This window comes from Populus alba, chromosome 2 (assembly GCF_005239225.2).
Source record: "Populus alba chromosome 2, ASM523922v2, whole genome shotgun sequence".
In the NCBI taxonomy this organism is placed as follows: domain Eukaryota; kingdom Viridiplantae; phylum Streptophyta; class Magnoliopsida; order Malpighiales; family Salicaceae; genus Populus; species Populus alba.
The window spans coordinates 7979380-8001936 of record NC_133285.1 but is presented as its reverse complement, the minus strand read 5'-3'; the positions used below and the strand labels follow the sequence as shown (position 1 = coordinate 8001936).

At 33.3% G+C, this 22557-nt stretch overlaps 3 protein-coding genes across 3 annotated transcripts; 1 reads left to right on the top strand and 2 right to left on the bottom strand.

Annotated features, from left to right (window-relative positions):
* Positions 1-2784: 2784 nt before the first annotated feature.
* On the bottom strand, positions 2785-6391 carry LOC118042260 (uncharacterized). Its single transcript, XM_035049873.1, has 7 exons — positions 6359-6391; positions 6178-6264; positions 5567-5735; positions 5292-5465; positions 4887-5164; positions 3625-4791; positions 2785-3520 (listed from the first exon to the last, which is right to left on the bottom strand). The coding sequence occupies exons 1-7, from the start codon at positions 6389-6391 to the stop codon at positions 3383-3385; spliced, it is 2046 nt and encodes a 681-aa protein (XP_034905764.1). The 3' UTR covers positions 2785-3382.
* Positions 6392-7222: 831 nt separating this feature from the next.
* Positions 7223-9737, bottom strand: LOC118042309 (uncharacterized). Its single transcript, XM_035049952.2, has 4 exons — positions 9375-9737; positions 9018-9292; positions 8056-8898; positions 7223-7952 (listed from the first exon to the last, which is right to left on the bottom strand). The coding sequence occupies exons 1-4, from the start codon at positions 9556-9558 to the stop codon at positions 7905-7907; spliced, it is 1350 nt and encodes a 449-aa protein (XP_034905843.1). The 5' UTR covers positions 9559-9737; the 3' UTR covers positions 7223-7904.
* A 7971-nt stretch (positions 9738-17708) lies between these two features.
* LOC118042196 (F-box protein At4g00755) lies at positions 17709-21990 on the top strand. Its single transcript, XM_035049802.2, has 6 exons — positions 17709-17857; positions 18645-18832; positions 19433-19849; positions 19950-20113; positions 20936-21054; positions 21576-21990. The coding sequence occupies exons 2-6, from the start codon at positions 18706-18708 to the stop codon at positions 21832-21834; spliced, it is 1086 nt and encodes a 361-aa protein (XP_034905693.1). The 5' UTR covers positions 17709-17857; positions 18645-18705; the 3' UTR covers positions 21835-21990.
* Positions 21991-22557: the final 567 nt, after the last annotated feature.

The following is a 22557-nucleotide window of genomic DNA, read 5'->3' as shown; positions in this document are numbered from 1 at the left end:
TAACTTATTAATATTTTATTTTTTCAATTTTATTAAAATAATAAGGAATAAATCTTACAAATTAAAAAGTTGAATGAAAATAAAATTAAAAAAATATAATTTCATAAATTATTTCAAATAAAATAAATAATAATTAAAATAATAAAGATCAAATCTAAAAAATAAAACAAAATAAAAGATGAAGAAATTAAAATAAAATAATTAACATTTCATAAATTATTTCAAATAAAATAAGTAACAATCAAAAGAATAAGGACCAAATTTGATAGATAAAAAATTTCAATAAAAAAATGATAAAGGAAAAAGTAAATAACAATTATAAAAATAAGGACCAAAGTGAATATAAAAATTAAATTTTAAGAGTAAAATTGAAAAATAAATATTCAAAACAAAATATATATAGCAATCAAAAGTTTGAGGATCAAATTTGATATAATCAACAAATAATATAACATTTCTAAATTTTTCACAACTTTCAGAAAGTGTTTTTCGTCTAAATTTTATAGGAAAACATTTTCCTGAAAACTAAGCCAAATTTTTCTTTAACTAGAAAGTATTTTTGTTGACCAACTTTTTTAATGATAAACAAACATATTAAAGTTTGAAAATGGTAATTTTTCGAAAACCACTTTTCTAGAAACAAATATAACTTTAATTTAATTAAAAAAACATATGGCATATGATATTACTGGCAAATTAAAGGAGTGCCTCTCAAGGCTTGATAGGTGATGAAGAATAAAATTAAATATATTGATGTGATTCACAATTATACATGATAGTCAAGGATTCAAGTGGATTATAAATTTTTTTTAAAAAGAAAATTGTTTCTTTTGGCTTTTTCATCGAAGATGCTCCAAGTGAAGTGGATAAAAAAAAAGAGTTGGGCAGAATTGACGATAAATACATTTTATATAAAATTAACGACAGGAAACAAGATTGTGCGAAGTCACAATCACTTCCTCGAGAAGTTAAAGACGGAAGACCACAAACTGCAACGAGAATTCTCTGGAAGGAACCATCACAGAAACTACACGCTGGCTTTCGGCTTGATCTACGTTGTAATATTCGGGATCGAATGTAACCAGACATTGTTTCTTTTCTCATCAAACACGACCTTACTGGATCTACATCACAGAAAGCCTGTACAAGTTTTGCATGATGGGATCAAAACTTATGAAAACTAGGGTGAGTAAATTCGGTTCGGTTTGGTTTTTATTTGAAAAAATAACCAAATCGAATTTTTTTTTAAAAAAAAAAAAAAACCGAACCGAAACTGGTTCGAACCGGTCGGTTTCGGTCCGGTTTGGTTTTTTAGGGGAAAAAACCGGTTTGGCGGTTTTTGGTTTTTTCAGTTTGGCTTGGTTTTTTTTTGTTATTTTTTCAGTTCGGTTCGGTTTTATAAGCCTAAAACCGATACCGAACCGAACCGGTCGGTTTTTTCAAAATTTTAATTGGTTTTTTTTCTCGGTTTGGTTTTTTCGGTTATTTTTTTCTCGGTTTTCTTAGTTTTCTCGGTTTCTCGGTTTTTTTCTCACCCCTAACGAAAACACAACAAAAATTATGTGAAAAAGGCATTGAAATCCTCTCCTGCGTGCTTGTAGGCTACCATTTGGGTCTAAAGATTTCTTTTCAATCATGAAGCTACATGTTTTATCAATCATGTCAAGGTTTGTTGCAATGTGGATCCCGTCTTTGGAAAAAAGGAGGCGTTGAAACTTGTTTCCTTTGCAACTATTTGCCAATGCTTTGTAGAATTTGTTCTAAGATCTTATTTACAGGGGACTTGCCTGCAGGTAACCACAAGTCGTCACACCTGAAAGATTTCAGCTATTTATGTTGGAAAATTAAGATGTTGTTGGAGATTTTCAGGCTTGTTTCCCAGGTTCCTTCCGATCATACCACTTTTGTCCCCCAATTTTGCTTTGGGGGTATCCATTGGTCCCCTCATTTTCACATCCGCCTTCAACCTGACTGCAAGTTTGATTTGATTGCTTTAAATGACACGGCAGAACTCCTGTTCTCCTTCCTTGTTCCCCGGTTCCTGTGCTAAATGCTTACAACGCTGCTATTGCTTTCATATGACTAGAGTAGGGATCACAAGAATCCGAACCCCATGAACATCGACTCCACCTAAACGATTATGACTCTTTTGGACCTTGTACAGGGTATGAATATTATCAAATCCGCTCGAACTTAACTCGAAATACATATTTATATTATATAATTATATTTGTAAAATATTTCAATTTTTTTAATACAATATGAATACCACTTATTGTTTTATTATTTAATATCTAAAACCTGATTGATGATAGGTTATAGATATCTAAATTTTTTAGCTAATGAATAATAGATAAAGAATGAATATATATTAAGAAATCTGACCCGCGAATACGCATTGACATCCCTACTCTAGAGATGGATGTTTCCAATGCTTTAGTACTTCTGTCCTGGATGTTGATCTTGATGCGGGATTTCAATAATAAAGAAAGAAGAAAAAAAAAAGAGATGCAACTTTGAATCAGTAACATGTTAGTTAGCAAGAGGCTGCAAATCCCTTCTGTTGTTATGCTAATGGTACACCTAACCAGCTAGCATTCGACAATTAATCATGGCCATTTACCTGCAGGTCTGAAATTTGGATCAAATTGATCCAATGTTCATTAACATAATTCTAATTAATGAATATAGATTTCTTCATTACACACTGTCTATTACATAATCAAGGCATTCTAGTACTAGTATTCTGCATTTACACATCAGCAAAGCAACAGGTAACAAAGATACGATGAACTAGAACTTATAAATTAAACAGAAAATCTTGTTTTAACATTTTCGAAACATAACTGATACTTAGATACAAGGTCCATGAGAGCTTTTAGCTCTTGATACATATCATCTTCACACAGACAGCAACAAATAACAATAACTAGCAAGCAACTGTAGATATGTAGAACTTGCAGGCTTTTTCAAGTTAGTAACTTCGGTAGTGAGGGATAACAATCTCATCAGGACAACAGAACAAGACGCATCCTCTGCTACTAGAAGTAAAATCTTTCTTTGAATATAGCATGCAGATTCGGGACAGCACAGGGTATCTTTTAGATGTTTGCAGCTTGAAGCTGCATGGAGTGGATGCAGTCGGACAAAGCAGCATCCACCATAAAGTAAGCAAGGTCTGCAGATCAGCAACCATGCAAGGATCCAAACAACTAGAGCGACACCAGTTTTTCACATTGACATATCAGAGGAGCATTAGTATTTTCCCTCTTAAGCCATATATAATAAACTGCATCGATTGTTTAGGATGGATGTTTATGTTAAATTAAAATAGCAGAAAAGGAACGTGCCGCTGATGTATAGGTCCACAGAACAGATATGTTCAAGTAGACGTGGAGGTATCATAGTCCATGTAGGAGTGGCTTTCCTCCACGCACACAGGCGGCTGAAGTACTGTGTAGAGACTTTTTTTTTGCTCAAAAATTGCTTCCTGCGCCCCTGCTAGAAGTTCAGGGCTTACCTGTTGAAAGTATCATGTAAAGTAAGAATAAACCGTGGGTTTGTTACTCGAATCACATAAGAATAACCAAAAAGAATCTGTAATGCATGTTACTTAATTCTTACATCTGGAAGCGAGACATCAGCTAGGTTATTTTCTGAAAAAGGGCCCGTCAAGTAACTCGAGTAACCTTCTTCATGGGTTGATATATCAGCCTTCTTAGAAGGATTTTCATTTCCAAAAGTCGAAGGTATTGCTGTGAGAGAACTCCATTCACCTTCATCGAAGGCTGGTAAATTAATTTCCTTGTCTAGATTTTGGTTTCCAAAATCAGGAGCCAAAAGGCTACTTAGTTCGCTTTCATCATAGGTTGATTGGTTTATAAATTTAAAAGGCATCACCACAGAAGGACCACATTCACCTCCAGGTGGAAAGGGTGGATTTTTATTTTCAAAACCATGAGAAGCCATTAACGAGTTCTCATAAGTTGATGTAGAATTTATAATGTTCAAATTTTGATTTTCTGAATCAAAAGACATGTACTGACTTTCACTGACATCATAGACTGAATCAGCTGTCAGCAGCTCATTTGGGTTTTGATACTCCGAATCAAAAGCCATATAATGGTTGTTGCTGACAGTATAAGCTGAATCAACTGTCGGCAGTTCATTTGGGTTTTGATTTTCCAAATCAAAAGCCATGTAATGGTTTTTGCTGACAGTATAAACTGAATCAACTGTCGGCAGTTCATTTGGGTTTTGATTTTCCAAATCAAAAGCCATGTAATGGTTTTTGCTGACAGTAGAAACTGAATCAACTGTCAGCAGTTCATTTGGGTTTTGATTTTCCAAATCAAAAGCCATATAGTGGTTTTTGTTGACAATACAAACTGAACCAACTGTTGGCTGATTCAGGTATTGAGTTTCGGAGTTAAAAGCCGTGGAGTGGCAGGAACCACTTCCATCGTAAGCTAAATTAGACCCTGTCTTAAATGAGTTCTGATTTCTAAAATCAGAAGCCATGTAGTAACTTAATTCACTAACTAGGCGAGCTGGGGTCAGCTCACTTGAGTTTTGGTTTCCAGAATCAGAGCCCACATGGTGACTTAATTCACTATCATCAGAAGCTAAACTCACAACCATCTCACTTGAGTTTTGATTTTCAGAATCAGAAGTCATACTCTGACCTGGTACAGCTTCAGAAACAGAGACTGAAGCCATAAGGTGATTTTGTTCACCTTTCTTGATCCTCTCATCTGATCTATTCTCCAATCTACATAGAACATATTGACCCTGCAAATGTCAAAACAAAAAAGTGGACGGGTTCTTTAGATCACAATTTCCCTACTCATCCATCGAACACAGTGTTACTTCAACCATGAATTTACCTTTTTAGAGAGGCTAGAATTGGTGACGATGTCAAATTCGTATATCATCCAGCCAGTCCTCACATCTTTCGGCCGAGCTTTTTTATAGAAAGCCAAAGTCTTCATGACACCAATGTTTTTCTTAGTATGCCCGGCCATGATTGGCTTTATCTTGCAGGTCGACTTCCAGTATCCAGCCTTTGTTTTTCTATTACAAAGTCTGCTCTTCTTCTTGTACTTAAGATCGCGAGGGCAAAAGAAATACCACTCTTGATCAGCTAAATTTATAATCGATCTATCTGCAAGGAAATAAATCCAGCCACCTTGATCCACAAAATATCCTGACAGATATATATATATATATATATATATATAGAGAGAGAGAGAGAGAGAGAGAGAGAGAATACTATCGTCGTGCGTTATTACTTGGTAGATCCCATGGTTCATGCTCGCAGAGGTTAACCTCTGCCATGGGCACGCCTTCCACAATACCACCACGTGATTTCGGCACCAAATAATTGATTATTAATTCTTCAGGGGATGGTTGAAATTTAAATCCAGCTTTCATTAATTGCATTAAGCTTAATGGATCCGCCATGACTACCATAACCATAACCGATTGATTAGAAATAATAAACAAAACCAAGTAGTGTACGTTGGAGATGAAGATGACTAGTGTTGAAAGGGTGAATTTGACTGACCTGATGAGAAATCGGAATTCATTACTCTTCCTAAAACAGGAATCTGGTCTTGAAAGAATGGAGAAGCGCTCACTTCAGTGGGAAGTTGGAAACAAGAGAGAGGAGTGGCTGGACAGAGTGAGCATGCTTTCAACATAAAATATATGCACCAAGTGCTAGAGATTCTCTTCTTGTGAGTAATTGACCAATAGAATCAATGGTGAGTCCACTAATGTAGTGATGTGGGCCATTGATTGATAGAAAATGTCCATTGACACTTTACTCACTACTTTGTCGAGAAGAAGTTGAAGGCATTGGACTCCGAAGTTCCACATTTGTAGTTTTCTGCTGGAAACGCGTTTTCTCCTTACACTTTTATGAAAAGCATTTTCCACAGGGCAAGTTTGGCACTCAAGTTCTTACCACCAGCCACTGCCCCTCTTCTACAATAATCTGGAATGTTCACTGGCTCACTCGTAGACGTCTTTGATGCTCTACGAAGACTACAGGATACTCTGTGCTATACAAATTATTTAATTTTACTGTATTCTTCTACATGGTTGTGATGATATAATGTGATTTTCACTCATTTTCATTTTAGTCCTTATATTATGTGTACACGGAAAGAGTACTAAAGCTTGAGCCTTGGATTTTGCTACAAGATTTATCCAATCCGCAGGCAAGGGAGGACTTTCTTTCTTGGACCCTACAGGGACTTGCTGGAAAGTGGAAACCATAAGTTATCAGGCAGAATGGATATCAGTCGTCTGCATATTGGGAATTTGATATGCTATTTGAGATTTGTTTTCAAACTTGTTTCCGAAGTTCTTCTGTATCTGATCCCATCACTTTCGCCCCCCCGAAAATTTTTTTGGTTTCCATCGGTCCCTTCATTTTCACATCTTAGTCATCTGACTACAAGTTTAATTTGATTGCTTAAAATGACACAGCAGAGCTCCTGTTCTCAATGCTTGTTCCCTGGTTCTTCTGCTAAATGCTTACAACGATCCCATCTCTTTCATACGATCACTCGCTCTCAGGGTTGGATATTTCCCGTGCTTTAGTACTTCTGTCCTGGATGTTGTGCTTGGTGCTGGATTTCAATGATACAGGAAATTGGTCTTGTTTTAAGATTAATGACAGGCTACATAGTTTGATACGGGAAAACACACACTGCCACTGGCTTCTGAGATACCAGATTAGGCAATATTGTATATATAGCAATAATTTATATTTACAGGATCTTAGAGCAATGTTAGGGATTTATATGGTTGGTGGAGCAATGTTAGCGATTTCGAATGATTTGATAGAGAAAATCATGCATGTAATTGATAATTAGGCTGTAAATAGAGAGAATTCTAACTATTTAAAGAGAAGCAAACCTTTATTGAGAGGCATTCAAACCGAAAACCAATTTCAATCTTTCTAACATGAATCAGTAACATGTTAGCAAGAGGCTTTCAATCCCTTCTGTTACGCTACTAGTACATATAACCAGCTAGAATTTAACAATCAATCATAATAGGATCATCGCCATTCACCAGGACAGAAAGTTGCATCACATCTACCCAATGTTGATCAGCACAGTAACGTCATTCTAAACTTTCAGTAACATAATCACCACATTCTAGTGCCAATCTGCATTCACTTTACATTAGCAATCCAACATTCAACAAAGATAAGAAAAGAGAGCTAGAACATATCAATTAGACATAAGTTTTGTTCAACATCTTTGAAACACACTGATACATAGATACAAAATCCAAAAGAGATGTTTGCTCTGGATACAATTTCACCTTCACGCACCCAGAAACACATAAGAATAATAAGAAAGTATATGTACAGATATAGAACTTGCACACTACTTGCAAGTATAATGTCTTTAGGACCGAAGGACAACAATCGCATCAGGATCATAGAACCAAGTTGCATTGTCTGCTAATAGTAGTAAGACTTTCTGTAGATATAGCTGCAGATTTGGGACAGCAAGGCTATGTTTTATAGGATTGCGTCTTGAAGCTGCATGGGCTGGATGAAGCCGAACTAAGCAACATCATCATTTAAGCAAGCTGAATATATAGATCAGCAAGCATTCAAGGATCCAAACAAATAGAGCGGCATAAGTTACCCTAATTAGCTGATTAGAGGAGCATTAGTAGTTGCCCTCTTAAGCCATAAATGATGAACTCCTTACAACTGGCGGTATGGTTTTTTTTTTTGGTCAAATAGCAAATAGGAAATGAAGGGGGTATAGGACTAGAGAACTGATATTTTTAAGTAGATGCACAGGTGTCAGAGCGCATGTAGTGGCTGTATTCCACGCATACTGGCAGCTGAAGTGCAGTGTTAAGGCTGTTTTCTATAGCTCAAGAAACTTTTCCAGATTTTCCAACGTCTTACGGATTACCTGCAGGAAGTATCTTGTAGGGTAAGAATAAGCTATGGTTTGCCACTCAAACCACATAAGAATAATTAAAAACAATCTGCAAGGCATGTTACTTAAAACTCACCTCTGGAAGCGCGACATCAGCTAGATTATTGTCTGAAATAGAAGTCGTCGAATTACTCGAATAACCTTCTTCAAGGGGTGACATATCAATCTTCTTACAAGGATTTTGATTTCCAAAATCCGGAGGAGTTTCTGTGAGGGAACTCCATTCATCGAAGGCTGATATATCGATTTCCTTGTCGGCATTTTTATTTATAAATTCAGAAGCCAAATCATTAGTTGATTTATTTATAAACAAAGAAGGTATCACCACGGAAGGACCGCAGTCACCTTCAGGTTGAGAGGGCGATTCCTGATTTTTAATATCAGGAGCCATTAACCATTTCTCACAAGCCATTAACCAATTCTCATTAGTTGGCATGGTAATCATGTTGTTTGAAATTTGAGTTTCCGGATCAAAAGCCTTATAGTGGCTTTTGCCTCCTTCATAATCTGAACCAACCGTCGGCTGATTCCAGTATAGAGTTTTAGAATTAGAAGACATGGAGTCGAGCGACCCACTTCCAGCATAAGCTGAATTAGACTTTACCTTATTTGAGTTCTGATTTCTAGAATCAGAAGCCATGTAGTGGTTTAATTCACTAACTTGAGGATCTGAGTTATTCACCAGCTCATTTGAGTTTTGAGTTTCAGAATTATAAGTAGCCACATGGTGACCTAGTTCTCTTGCATCAAAAGCTGAATTCACCGTCATCGCACTTCCATTTTGACTTTCAGAATTAGAAGCCATACTCTGACTTGGTTCAGCATCAGAATCTGAGACTGCAGTCATGTGGTGATTTTGTTCACCTTTCTTGGTCTTCTCATCTGGTTTTTTCTTCAATCTACAAAGAACATATTGCCCCTGAAAATGTCAAACACAAAAGTGAAGCAACTATATAGACCACAATTTCCCAAATGATCCATCAAACACAGTGTTACTTCAACCATTTAAAAAAAAAAAGAAAAAGAGTTGGCATTTACTTCTTTAGACAGGCTAGAATCGGTGATAATATCATATTCGTCTAAAATCCACCCAGTCCTCTTAGCTTTCGGCCCAGCTTTTTCATGGAAAACTAAGGTCTTTCTTATACCGATCACTTTCTTGGTATGCTTAGTCTTTATGGGCTTTCCCTGGCAGGTTGATTTCCAGAATCCCGCCTTCGTTCTTCTGTTAGAACATTTTCTGTTCGAATTCTTGAGTTCGCGAGGGCAGAAGAAATACCACGCTTGATCATCTGACTTCATAATCGATTTATCTACGCAGACATAAGTGCAAGCAACATTGACAAAACATTCTGACATTAACATACAAGATATACAGATGTCAATTTTTATTACCAGGTAGATCCCATGGTTCATGCTTGCAAAGGATAACCTCTGCCATGAGCAGCAAGTCCTCCACGTTATCACCACGCGTTTTGGGCACCAAATAATGACTTACTAATTCTTCATGGGTTGGATGAAATCTAAATCCAACTGGTTTCATAGGCTGGAGCTGGACTGAGCTTCTCGGATTAGCCATGACTAGCCAAGACCAAAAAACCAAAATGAAAATCAGAATAAAAAAAAACCCTCCTACTAACAAATTGTTTCAAGAGTGAAACTTGACTCGCCGGATGAGAAATTGCAATTCACTCGTCTTCCTAAGACAGGAAGGAAGAAGAGGCCGATTGATTTATATATTATTTACATTGGCTTTCACATTCTCTGTTGACCAATAGAGTCCATGGAGAGTCCACCAATGGGGCCATGGGTCACTGCTCACTCCTTTCAGAACAAGCTGAAGGGAATAAAGGGATTGGTTCCTTTTTATTACTTTTGTTAGAAGCACTTTTCACTGTGCAAATAACGCGTTTGAAATTATAACTTATAAAAATAATATTTTTTAAAAAATAAAATATAATATAAAAAGAAATAGTTTGTAAGCTTGCATCCCAAGTTCTCACCAGTTACCACTACATGGCCCCACCCACTAATTGATTCGTGAATCAGGAGGGAGTAGGGGTGTTCAAAATAACCGAGTAACCGAGAAAATCGATAAAATCGAAGAAAAATTAACTGAAAAAACCAAACTGAAATAAAAAAACCAATTAAACCGATTTTTAAAACCAAAACTTTTAACAGGTCCAGTTCGGTTTCGGTTTTGAACCAGAAACTAGACCAAACCGGACTAGACCCATTAACAAAAAATTATGGTATAAATAGTTAAGTTAACCTAATCGGTTAACCCTTCCTCCTTGTGCATCTCATCTCACAAAAAGTCGCCTCCTTCCTAGATAAATTCTCAATTTTCCTCTCAATTAATTCACAATCTTCCTTTCTCAGCTTCTGCACTTTCTCAATTTCTGCACTACCATCTGCATTTAAGGGTTTAACAAGCAAAGCCCTGGCCTCCTCTGTTTAGTTCAACTTGATAATGGATGTGTCAGATATGTATATAGAGAGAGGTTTGGTTTAGATTTTTTCTTGGCTTTAGGGATCACAAACAGTTGAATTGTGCTTTTGATTCAAGTAACCCCAATGGTACCTGTTCATGTTCATAGGTGAAAATCCAGCCAGGTTTCCCCAAACGAGCCCATCACCCTTTGATATACTTCTGAACGACGACAGCGCTAGCCTCAAAGGAAGCAGGGAGATCATGGACGGCGTGTGAAGCAACATCACGGATAATGGCAGATTCATTTTTCAAGCCCGATCTGAATTCTTCCAAGTCTTTCTTGTAGATTTCGATGATGGATTCAGATTTGGTTGCTAAGGTTTGGATGAGAGAACCAAAGGACTAGGTGGAGTTTTGGGTTGGCAGGTCAGGGTTCAGGTTAAGGTTTCCCGGTTTTTTGCCAAGAAAACTGGATTTAACCGAACCGGACCAGTTCGGTTTGAACCGGTTTTCGGTCCAATTCGGTTAATATTTCACAAAATTAATGTAATTCGGTTCGGTTGGTTTTTTTAGTCTAAACCTAACCGAACCGTGAACACCCCTAGGAGGGAGCATTCTGACAATTCGAGTGGAATATTGTTATTTTGGACAATTATCCAAATTTCTTTCTTTTTTTGGATAATTTGTTGATTTCGCATCAAAATCAACAAACTAAAATTTTTGTTTTAATTTTATTTTTTAATATTTTGTTGATTTTGTATTATTTATCATAATTTATTTTGATTTGTTTTTTATAAAATTATCGTAGTCTCAAACAAATAACTTAGTATTTGATTGGTGCTTAATTTTATAAACGCTTATTTTTTATCATTAAATTAAATAAAAAATAATTTAAAAAATAATTTTTTAAAACTCAATACAGTTCATGATATGAATTACAGGTTTGACGAGTTAAGTCACGAAGCCTAAATCGATCCAATATGTCGTCATTTTAATATTAAAAAAAAATCATCTTGAATTTCTTTAAAAGTCAAATCATATTTTTATTAGTTTTTCAAATTACCTTTGGATCCACCAGTCGACTAAATCACGTCGAGGCAACTCTCATACAAGTTAATTTTGAACTCGGTTAGACAAGGAGTTGAGTTGGGAAGTTTCAAGGTTGATTATCTGGGTTGAGTTTAATAACAATGTCAAATAATTCTCTTTCTTAAAAAATCTCATCTTTCAATTTTTTTTTCTTTTGATAGAATCCTTTTTAGCTTTTTTTTTTTTTTATTGCATCCTTCAATATGTAGTTGATTTTGAATTGATATTTATGATTTATTTTAATTTTTTTTATATGAGGTTATCGCAGTTTTAAACAAACACCTCGGTATTTTGTTAATGCCAAATTTTATGAGTATATATTTTTGTTATTACATCATTAAGTAAAAAATATTATTTTTTTTTACAAAAAAAAGAAAGTTGTTAAACTTAATGGAGTCCATGATTCGGGTTGGTGGTTTGGTGGGTTAAGTTATAAAACTTGGGTTAATCTAATATATCGTTATCTTAATATCTAAAAAAATATCATCTTGAAGAAAAATTTAAAGTCATATCATGTAGTTTTACTAATGGTCTGTATTATCTTTAGACTTAACAAGTTGACTGGGTCATATTAAGATAAGTCATAAATTATTTAATTTTAAACTCGGGTTAAACAAGGAGTAAGATTGGAAGAATTTTAGGTTGACTTATTATATTAGGTTTAATAACAATGCAAAATAATTACTTGTAACATGAATATATTTTTTTTACATTAAAAAAAATTTCAATCTGACCCACAACATAACATGAGTTAGGAAACTAATTAAATTTGACCCGTGCAAGATAGCACGAATTAGGAAACTAGTTCAAAAAAAAAAAAAAAGCTAAACCCAAAAGAGAAGTTGTAACACCTTACCCCACTAACAAGATATTGTTCGCTTTGGCACATGAGCCTCACGGATTTGTTTTTGGCAACCACGCATGGCCCCAAAACTCGTCCTACTAGTAAAGGTAAGTATGCTCATATAAGACCCTCCCCCAAGTCCTCACTCGCTGATATGGAATATTACAGAAGTTATTGTGCCCCAATACACATATTATTATTCATTGTAATTTATGAAATTGCCTTTGCAAAATAAAACCATTGAACTAGGCATTGGGGCAATATTATATTTTTACTATGACACAACTGTCTTTAACATATTATGGGGGGTTAGATTTGTCATTTTAAAATTTTTGACATGGTAAAATTACTAATTAGCCTTGAAATAAAAAATACTTATGCTTTTGTCTTAGGGGTATTTTAGTGCTTTCATTTTATTCAGAATGTACAACTACTTTAGTAACCTTGCTGACAAAAAAGATATTACTCTCTCAAAAGGGTTTTCTTTATCATTATACATTGGTTTTATTGTAATTTTAGAGGTTACTCAAAGGTGTTATTGTAATTATTATTTATTAAGTATTATTTAAAAAAAAAAACTTGTTTGCACGCACCAATATATGGACCGCCCCCGCGTCATTCAAACAACACATGTTGAGCCTTCCAACAACCAAAAGTAGCATTGTGGGGCAACATTTGGAATACCCCAGTGCCTTATAAAAGTTGGTATGACGTGTTTTTCAATATTGATGGCAGTTTGTCGATGATAGACATTTTTTTCTTTCTTCTCTCTCTTTTCAGAGTTTTGTGTCAGCTCCTACAAAATTTCAAAACACCTCCTTCAATTTCTTCTTCATTTATATTTGCTCCTTATACTTTTGATTATTTTAGAATAAGCTATATTTTTTGCTTAAGGATCAACTTTAAGCAAAACCAAATTAATATTACTCACACAACATTTATAATTTTTTTATTATTATTATTACTAGTAGTAGTATTATTATATATTATTTTATGTTAAATAATAAACAGTGCATGGATATTCAAAATCTAATAAGTATGATGTGAATATTTAAATTTTTTACTCAATGAATATTAGATAGAGTATACATATCTTTTCTTAGATATAAGTATGGATATTGATATAATAAAAAATCAATTTGTGGATAACTTTGCCATCCCTAATAATTGTAGGTTTATAAGCACAAATGTATTTTCATTACCATGCCTAAATTATATGCCCTGGTTAAGATGTTGGCATACTTGCGAAAGGTTTAATGTTTGGAAGAATTAGCTTAATTTGTTTTTTATATTTAAGGTTTAGTTTCTAATATGTCCTATAAATTTAATTGCTCCTTATTTATTATCTAAGATTATTGTTCAATCTAATCTTTTGGGATTAGATTATTATAGCTCTAATGATTTAAAATATTTTTTAATTTAGAAATATATTAAAATAATTTTTTTTATTAAAAAAATTGTTTTTTAATATTAATATATCAAAATAATTAAAAATATATTAAAAATATATTTTAAACAAAAAATATATATAATTTAAGATAAGGCGGTTCGAAAACACATCTTTAATATCATCAGATCTAATAAATGAAACAGGTCCCACATGTTAAAGGCATGCACACAGGATCAGGACACTCCCTGTCATTTTGCTGGTCCTCTTTGCTTTCATATCCTGGACAATCACATCAATATTTAGGCCCAATCACACGTCACCTGAAAGGCTCGAGGTTCGCTCACCTCCACACACATGCCATCACGGTTTTTTTTTTACAAAAATAATTAACAATTTTTAAAATATAAAAATGTCCTAAATGATAATTTTTTGTTGATTTTGAACCAAAGATAATTAAGTAAAATAACTTTAACATATATATATAAGCCCTTACATCTCTATGTAAGGTATCTTTTTTTTTTTCGGGCATTTATTCTTAAAAATAAAAAGATAAATGTACCCTCCAAATAATTTTTTATTATGATAAAAAAATCATATTTGTCTCAACTCCTAGTTTAATTGTTTTATACTCTAGGGGCAAATTCATTAGAATATTATTATAATAAATAGTGTTTTGAGTGTAAAAGTCGAATAACTTCCTTTCCCCTTTTATTATTTTTTTTTTTATTAATGTTATATAAGAATTTTCAATTTTAGCTATATATATAATTGAAATGATTGTCTAGATTAACAAAAGCTAAAACCCATTTGAAAAAAATTGTCCACCTAAATTTAATGATATTGTTCACTGAAACAACCGTAATGATGGTTTTGTTTTTCCTTTAAAAAATCATTACGTTAGCTATTGGAAGTAAGAAGGCTTTTTTATAAGGCTCATTAGATATTATTAAGTTCATTGGGGACAATTTGATTTTTTTTATATTTTTAAATTATAGTGAAATTATTTAATTATTTTTCAATGCAGGAAATTTAAAATTGGTTTTCAGAGGCCTTTTTGTGTTTTCAAACTGTTTTTTTTTATTATTATTATTATCATGTTGGCTCAGGAGTAATTTGTTATTTAATTGGATATAAAATATAATTAAAAAAAATTGTTGGTGCATACAACGCACATACTATCGTATGAAAGGCACCTATACCTTTCAAGCAGTGCGAGCAGTATCTCTCAGCGAACAAAACTCTCTTCCATCATGTTATTGGAAGTACTATGCCATCTTTTTCCTATTGAGGTAGCATGTGGCGATGAGATATCGGTGAAACTTTTTTTCTCTTTCCTCCTATTAAAATTCATGATGAACATGTCAAATTTCAATGTTGCCCCCTTTATTTATTGAAATTTTAACTTTTATCCTTATTCATTTGATTTCTAATTTTTGTTCTTAACCCTTTTATATATATTTTTTTAATTTTATCCTTCAATCCTAATTTGTGATATGCTATTTTTTTTCAATTTATTTTTTGTTCTAATTTTGATCCTCACTCTTTTAATTATTCTTTTATTAAATTGATTTTTCTTTTCAATTTCTAATATGAATCAATGAGCATCACCAAAAGATACATTATATGTGCTAATTGGACAACTAAAAAAAGCTTAAAGAAATATTCAATGGATTAATCAAGATATTTAGGCTTTATTTCCCAAAAGACCTGTGGATTCAATTTATTTTTCTACTTACACGTGGATGGAGCTTATTTTCCTAATATGTTGTTTTATGTTAATGAGCATGAGTTTTGATCTAATCGTTGGATCAAGTTAAAATTTTACCAGTAGATTCCTTATTTTCCTACAAGACTTGACGCCTTGTTTTATATTTGGTTAAAACTTCATGTCAATTAAACATTGGGAAGGACTTAGAATAATATCCATAAGTTATGGTGTGAGATTTGTATTAGTTGCTTGATTGATTTGAGATTTTTTTTTTAGAGCTCTTTTATTATTTTTCAGCATTATTTAGGATTTTTTTTACCTATTATAAATAAAATTATTTAACATGTATTTAAGTTTTTAATAAAATAATAAGAGATTGACTGACTTTGATTTTAGCAATTATTATTGTGTGTTGTGAGAGATTTTTCTCACTTTGGTTCTTCAAAGAGCTCCTCTTTACTTATTAAAAAATTAACCGATCTTTATGGTATTTTTCATATGTCTCGTTTGTTATTCTCTATAATTGTTGGGTGAGGGTATGGTTATTATAGTCTTGGTATATCGATATAAGTTGTCGTTGTGTCAAACTTAATTCCAAACTTGATCTTAACTTTTCAGGATTTGTGATCAATTTTAACTTTAGTTATGGATTTTTATATCCACTGGGTTTGTATCAAATTCAACTTTCAATCAAAAAATTTATATTTGTCCTCTAATTTATTTTTTATTTTAATTTTGATTCTCATTCTTTTAATTATCCTTTTGTTAAATTGATTTCATTTGCAATTTCAACATTCAATACAAAAAAACAACTATCCTCTAATTTATTTTTTATTTCCATGTCCTTTTAATTGTTATTTTTGTTTTGAATCCTTTCATATAATTTTTATTTTCATTTCATCTTTCAATATTTGATTGGTTCCATTTCACCCTTCAATCAATAAATTTTAGTTGTCCTTTAATTATTATTTTTTATTTCAATGTTGATCTTTTTAATTGATATTTATTTTTGTTTTGGATCATCTTGTATAGTTTTTTTTTTTTTTTTTGCTAACTTCATCCTTTAACATTTAATTGGTTAGGGATTAGGTTTTGTTTATTTTTCTAGGCGAGGTGCTTCCAATCTAATAATAAAGTTATGAGTTTGGATATTCAACACAAGTTGACATTTTTTTTTTACTTATTTTCTTTTCCAACTTATCATTTTATATTAGTTTATTTTTTTCTAAAAGAACGGGCTTTCTAGTTTTCTTTATTTTCTTTTCTATTGGGTTATCTCAATCACTTGATCTAAACTGCGAGTTAGACAGGTTAAATTAGGTTGATTTAACTTTTTTTTGTGGGGGTTCACTTCTTTTCAAAATAAATTTTAATTTGTTTATGAACATCATTTTTTATAAAAAAAATAATAATAATTTAACCTATAGTGTAGCGCTGCTCGACGTTTAGTTGTATCTATCCCAATAAAATATGATCCCATGAAATTTTGTTTATCAATATTTAGTATTATTTTCTTTACAATTTAATACAAATTCATAAAAAAGGCCATTGCAAAAAAAAGTAAAATGAAATAAAATAAAGAATGAGCTAGAAGAATTATGGTTGCTTTGACAATGTATGTGAATTGATGTTATGATAATTATGTATAAATTTAATTTTTATTCATTTTAATTGGTAAAATATCATTTTATATAATAGTTTTTTCTTACATATTTCTTAGAGGATATGATTACTCCTTTCCCCGGCTCTGTACCTCCTACATCTAATATTTGATGTATTTTTTTTTTAAAAAAATATACGAGATTATCAAATGCTTAGAAAAATTAGGAGGGGGGGGGTGTTGGATCGAATAATTATACACTAATTAGTGCAGGAATATCTTTAATTTGAAAAAAAAAAAATAATTTTTTTTTATAAATAGATGGGTCTGGACCGATAAAAACTTAGTTATCTTTCAAGTTTGTTCGATAATGTAGCTGTAATTGCTTTTCAAATAATTTTTTGTATCAAAATACATGTTAATTATATTTTTTTTTTATTTTTTAAAAATTATTTTTAATATCATAATATCAAAATAATTTGAAAACACTAAAAATATATTAATTTAAAATTAAAAAAATTAAAATTTTTAATTTTTTTTTTAGAAATACAGAAATAAACTGAATTCAATTTGGAGATGTTATTAAAATTTAAAAAAAAAAAGTTTAAAAAGAAGGGGCCTATGTAAGATATCCACTCCAACCCAATTAATAATAATAATAATAATTGCAGATAGAAGGATCAAATTCTGTCTCTCTTTCTGTTACCATAATCCCCACCAAGTCTATCTCTATCTCTAAACAAAATCTCTCGTTCGCTTTCTCTCTCTAGGGTTTGTGACAAAGAAGCACGCTTTTCTTCTTCATCAACAAAGGTTAGACATTCAAATTCCGTTTTTTACTCCCCCCCCCCTTCTCTTTCAAAAAAATTGGCATTCACTGTTTTCTCCCATCAATTTGCAAAAAAATCACTCCTTTTCTGATTGATTTTTGAAATATTTTTTTTCATGGGTTCATCCTGAAATGGCCAATAGCATTGATTTAATTGAATTTGTTTTTTTTTTCTTTTGTTATGTTTAATGATCAATGCCATCATCATCTTCATCATTGATAATCCTGATTTTACCTGTACTATTTTTATTTTTTATTTTAAATCCTGATTGTGTATTTCTGGTTGAATTTAATGGAATTAAACTAACCCTTTTGAATTCTTCGTCTTTTAATGCGAAACTCTTCTGTCTCTCTTTTTTTGGGCCCCCTTTGAAAAAATTAAAGAGGTTTTACTCTTTTTAATGATTTCAATTAAGTTTTTTTAAGTTAAAATTAATTTCGTGAGTGATTTCAATTAATTTTTTTGAAGTTAAAATTAATTACGCGAGTGATTAGTGAATGAATTCTAATTATTCAGCTTGTACAAGGTCCCAGTCCCTTGATAGCTTCTTGGAAGCTTGTGGTTCTCATGATTTTGTTTGGCTTTGAATTTGACATAAGGATTTTTGGTATTTGCGTTGTTATAGGAGGGTTAGATGAGAGTGAACTAAAGCTTTAAATATAAGCATTTGGTTATTTCAATATTGGAATGTACTTGAACTGTTGATGTTATTTAATGAAGTTGTTAGTAATGCGTTGTTTTTTTTTTTTTTTTTTCTCCTTTTGAATCAGCTTTTGAGGTTCAAAAAAAGAAAGCACGGTGCTGTTAGTGATTTGGTTTAAGTCGTTTACAATGGAGATCCGTATGGATTTCTTGGACTGGCTTGACCATGACACGTCGATGAAGATTCTTAGGTGTTTGGAAGATCCGGCTGATCTTGTCCGTGTTAGTTCTGTCTCTCGTTCTTGGCGACATTTTGGTGAGTATTTAGTGTTATTTTGTGTAGACTAAACTCTTTAAGCATTTTGCATCTGTTTTGGTATCTACAGAAACTCATTGCAAGAATTATTGTGCTCTCTAAGTGATCGTCTAGTTTCTGCCAAAGGAAAAAAGTAGACGGCATTTGTTGCAATGAATGTTGGTTGGTTCTTGGTCAGTTGAGATTTTTTCCTTGTGTTTTCCTAGTCATTTTAGGTTTTAAACAATGGTTATCTCTTTCATATAGAAATTTATAATTAATTAATTTTCCGGTAGCTGCAATTTAGTTAGATTCTCCCCGAGGTTCATTCATGCAATTGTCCCCAAGTTCTATTTTAAGGGATCAATCATCTGTTGCTGTTGCCCATGCAGTTTTCAATTATTTCTTAACAAGACTGATCCTAGTTGTTTTCAACCTTGCTATATATAATGCATTCTTGTTTGATAGTTTTTGAAAAGATGTCTCGACTACCTTCTCAACTACAAGCTTCATTGAAATTTTAGTGATGGTTGCAGGGTTTGGCTGGTGGAAGTTTCCCTTTAACATTGAATTTTGCTATGGTTATGGAAATGTTTTGATTTGTTTTGGTTTGCTTCACAGTGATTGCAAATGGCCTTTGTAAGCAGCTGTGCTTGAGAATGTTTCCTCACTTTCTTAGAGTTGAATGCGTCGCTGAACCCTGTTGTGATATTGAAAAAGCTTCGGAAGTTGGATGTAGCAAATTTGCGGAATGGGAAACTCTGAAGAGGGAGCATAAAGTGTATGCCTTTTTAGTTCAAGGGTGCATGTCATTTCCATTTGGAAAGTGCATTTTGGATGCAATAAGTGCTTCTAGCACTGATAATTATCCAGAGGAAAGCATTCGTAACACTCTGCAACAAGGAGACCCTATTGAAATCAGAGCTTCGTACTGGTCGAGTAAAGGACAACGTAATGCTGCGGTGCCTGAGACACTTGTGTATAAACTGGTTGCTGATATCTGTGTTATTACTGAAATCAATATACAGCCTTTCCAAGGTTATTTTTCTGATACACTTAATCAAATTCATTCACTCTCTCAATTTGTTTTGACCTTCTAGTAGTCATTTATTGAGGTATCATATGGTTTTATGTTCAGCTTATTTTCAGCCGGGTTCACCTATATATTCAGCCATATCTGTGCGGTTTCATATGGGTCATCCCATACACCCAATGGTTGATCCCTTGGGTGAACCATTTGATGACTCTGCTGATGACAAGTTCATATGGACTTACTCATCACCAGAGTTTCCAATGGCCCAGGTATGTCACTATGTCTTCCTTTATTTTTGTCATGATGAAGGTGGTGTGATTTATTTTCTTTTCTTAACTAAAACACTACCTATATCAATGTAGCCACGGAACTGCTTTACTATTAGCTACAGTTTCTTTATCAATTCAATAAGTGGAGCTTATGTAAAAGATCATAGTGAATTATTGATTGACATTGGCACAGGTGTGGCATTCTATATTCAGGCATAGTATATGGATCCTTTTGTGGGAAATTGTGGCAATCTATAATATGTAGACATGGAGTTGGGATCCAATATGTAGACACAGCAGCATGCATCTGTGTTGGTTACTTATTGCAGGAAACCTTGGGGAGTAAATTAAGCAATGTAGTAGCCAAGTTTTTCACAGACAAATGCAAGTAGCGATCTTTCATTTGCAATCACAAAGGATATTCCTAAATCCCAAGTAACATGATCATAAACCATATACAGTGATTGATTTTATCTTTTTTTGTAGTCTGTGTGATAAAAGAACAGGAACAGTAATTGGAATTACAAACTCTTTGAGAACACTGAATGGTAACTTAAACCCCATGGAGCTGTCTTCATGTAGCAAAAGAAGATTTTGCATTTTAGAATTTTCGGTAAAGAGAACATATATTTTCTGTTATCTTTAATGGCTTCAATGATTTCTATCCTAAATATTTCCTTTGTCAGCTGCTCTGTGTCTGTGTCTATATGTGTGCTTGCTTGCGGCATGAGCTCCTATTCACGTGCTTTTGAGTAATTACAACTTTCTATGACCGAATTCTCAACAGAATTCCTAATTTGACAAAGCCTTCTACATGAACAGGAGAGCAGCTTGCAGAACTTCAGGCTTCCAGAACCAGCTGTTTGCATTGGTGGGATTTTGCAGATTGAGCTGCTGGGAAGGGTTCAGAGGCAGGAAATGGATGGCTTGTTCTATATATGGTTTGTTCAACCCACTCTTCTTTAGCGGTTTTATTTTGGTGTTGATATATATTATGCTGCCCCACCCACATAATAGTGAGATTTATGGATAGTTATCATGGTGGATCTCACTCTTATGTGAGCAGGATCTCTACTCTAGGAATTCTCTCTCTCTCTCCACACACAACCTTGCGTGTGCGAGAGGCTTTTCATGGTTTGCTAGTCCTTGAATATGTTCAAATAATAGTTTTAATTCCAGTGACCAGGCTTGATTCCCTGCATGTGCGTAAAATTTGACGACGTTAAGTGTTGGCCAAATCTTTGTTGTGGGAATAAAAATAGAAACTGTGCACTTTGCGAATTGAAAAAATTTTCAAATTTTTTGTCAGCCTTTAACATCTGAAAGTTAAAAGAAACTATTCCTTAATGCAGAGCTATTGCAATTGTTACCCTGTACCACCAGTTTGCAGTGTGTTGGAATCGGGACTGCTGACTATCATGTATGGTTTCTGTTTTTAATGCACTTTCTTGTTGTATTGCAGCGTGGCTCAAGTTCAAGTTAAAGGTAGGCCATTATCACCAGCATTTGGTGTTGAAATGCTTGGACCTGCAGGAAAGTTTATACTGAAAGCCGAGAGTTCTAACACACCAAGCTTACCTGATGAGGACTCCTCATATCATGGTGGACATTTGCATGGGCGTGTTGATTGGGAGCAGATTATGAATGTGTTGAGGGGAGAAGGAGACTTTGAATATGATTGGAATTCAGAGGATGAAGTGGATGATGAGTTAGCATTCTAACCTGTCACCTATCTATAATAATTATAACCTACCTTTGTTTATTTTACCATCCCATCTGGGCCGAGTAACTAGTTGGTATCCTGATCTATCTAAGCGAGAGTGACTATGCTGGAAACCCTTATGCTAAGCATCCCAAGTTTTTCCGTTTGGTTTTTATTTTCTCTTCCGCTCTTAAGAGTTGTTATATATATATATATATATATATATATATATATATATATATATATATATATATATATATCATTTTGGTTTCCACGAGTAAGAAATTCGCACGAAGATCGTGTTACGTGCATGTGGTGGTGTTGATTTTTCTGTCAGTTTTTAGTCACAATGGGAATGTGCTTGTATCGGAAGACAGGTTTTGCTGTTAAAGTTGGTCACTCGCAATCATGTTCAGATAAATAAATAAATAAACCCCTCTCTATGTCCATTAAGGATATACAACCCCTGGTAGCGAGCTTGTGTCCATTTCTGCTCTAGGCCGCAAGCCTGGCTTAAGAGGGAACGACGTGGTGGCTGATTTAAGGAGGAATCAATGTGCATGCCACTATCCGACGTCACTGAGATTGAAGGTTGCCGAAATGATAAACGGCCTATCAAAATCCCTTGTATTTTACTATTTTGTCTGTACTTTGCTAGGGCTTTACTTGAATGTGATATTATAGACATGTCCCAAAAAAAAGAGGTTAAAATGAAAAAACTGTTTTGAGTGATTCCGGGAAA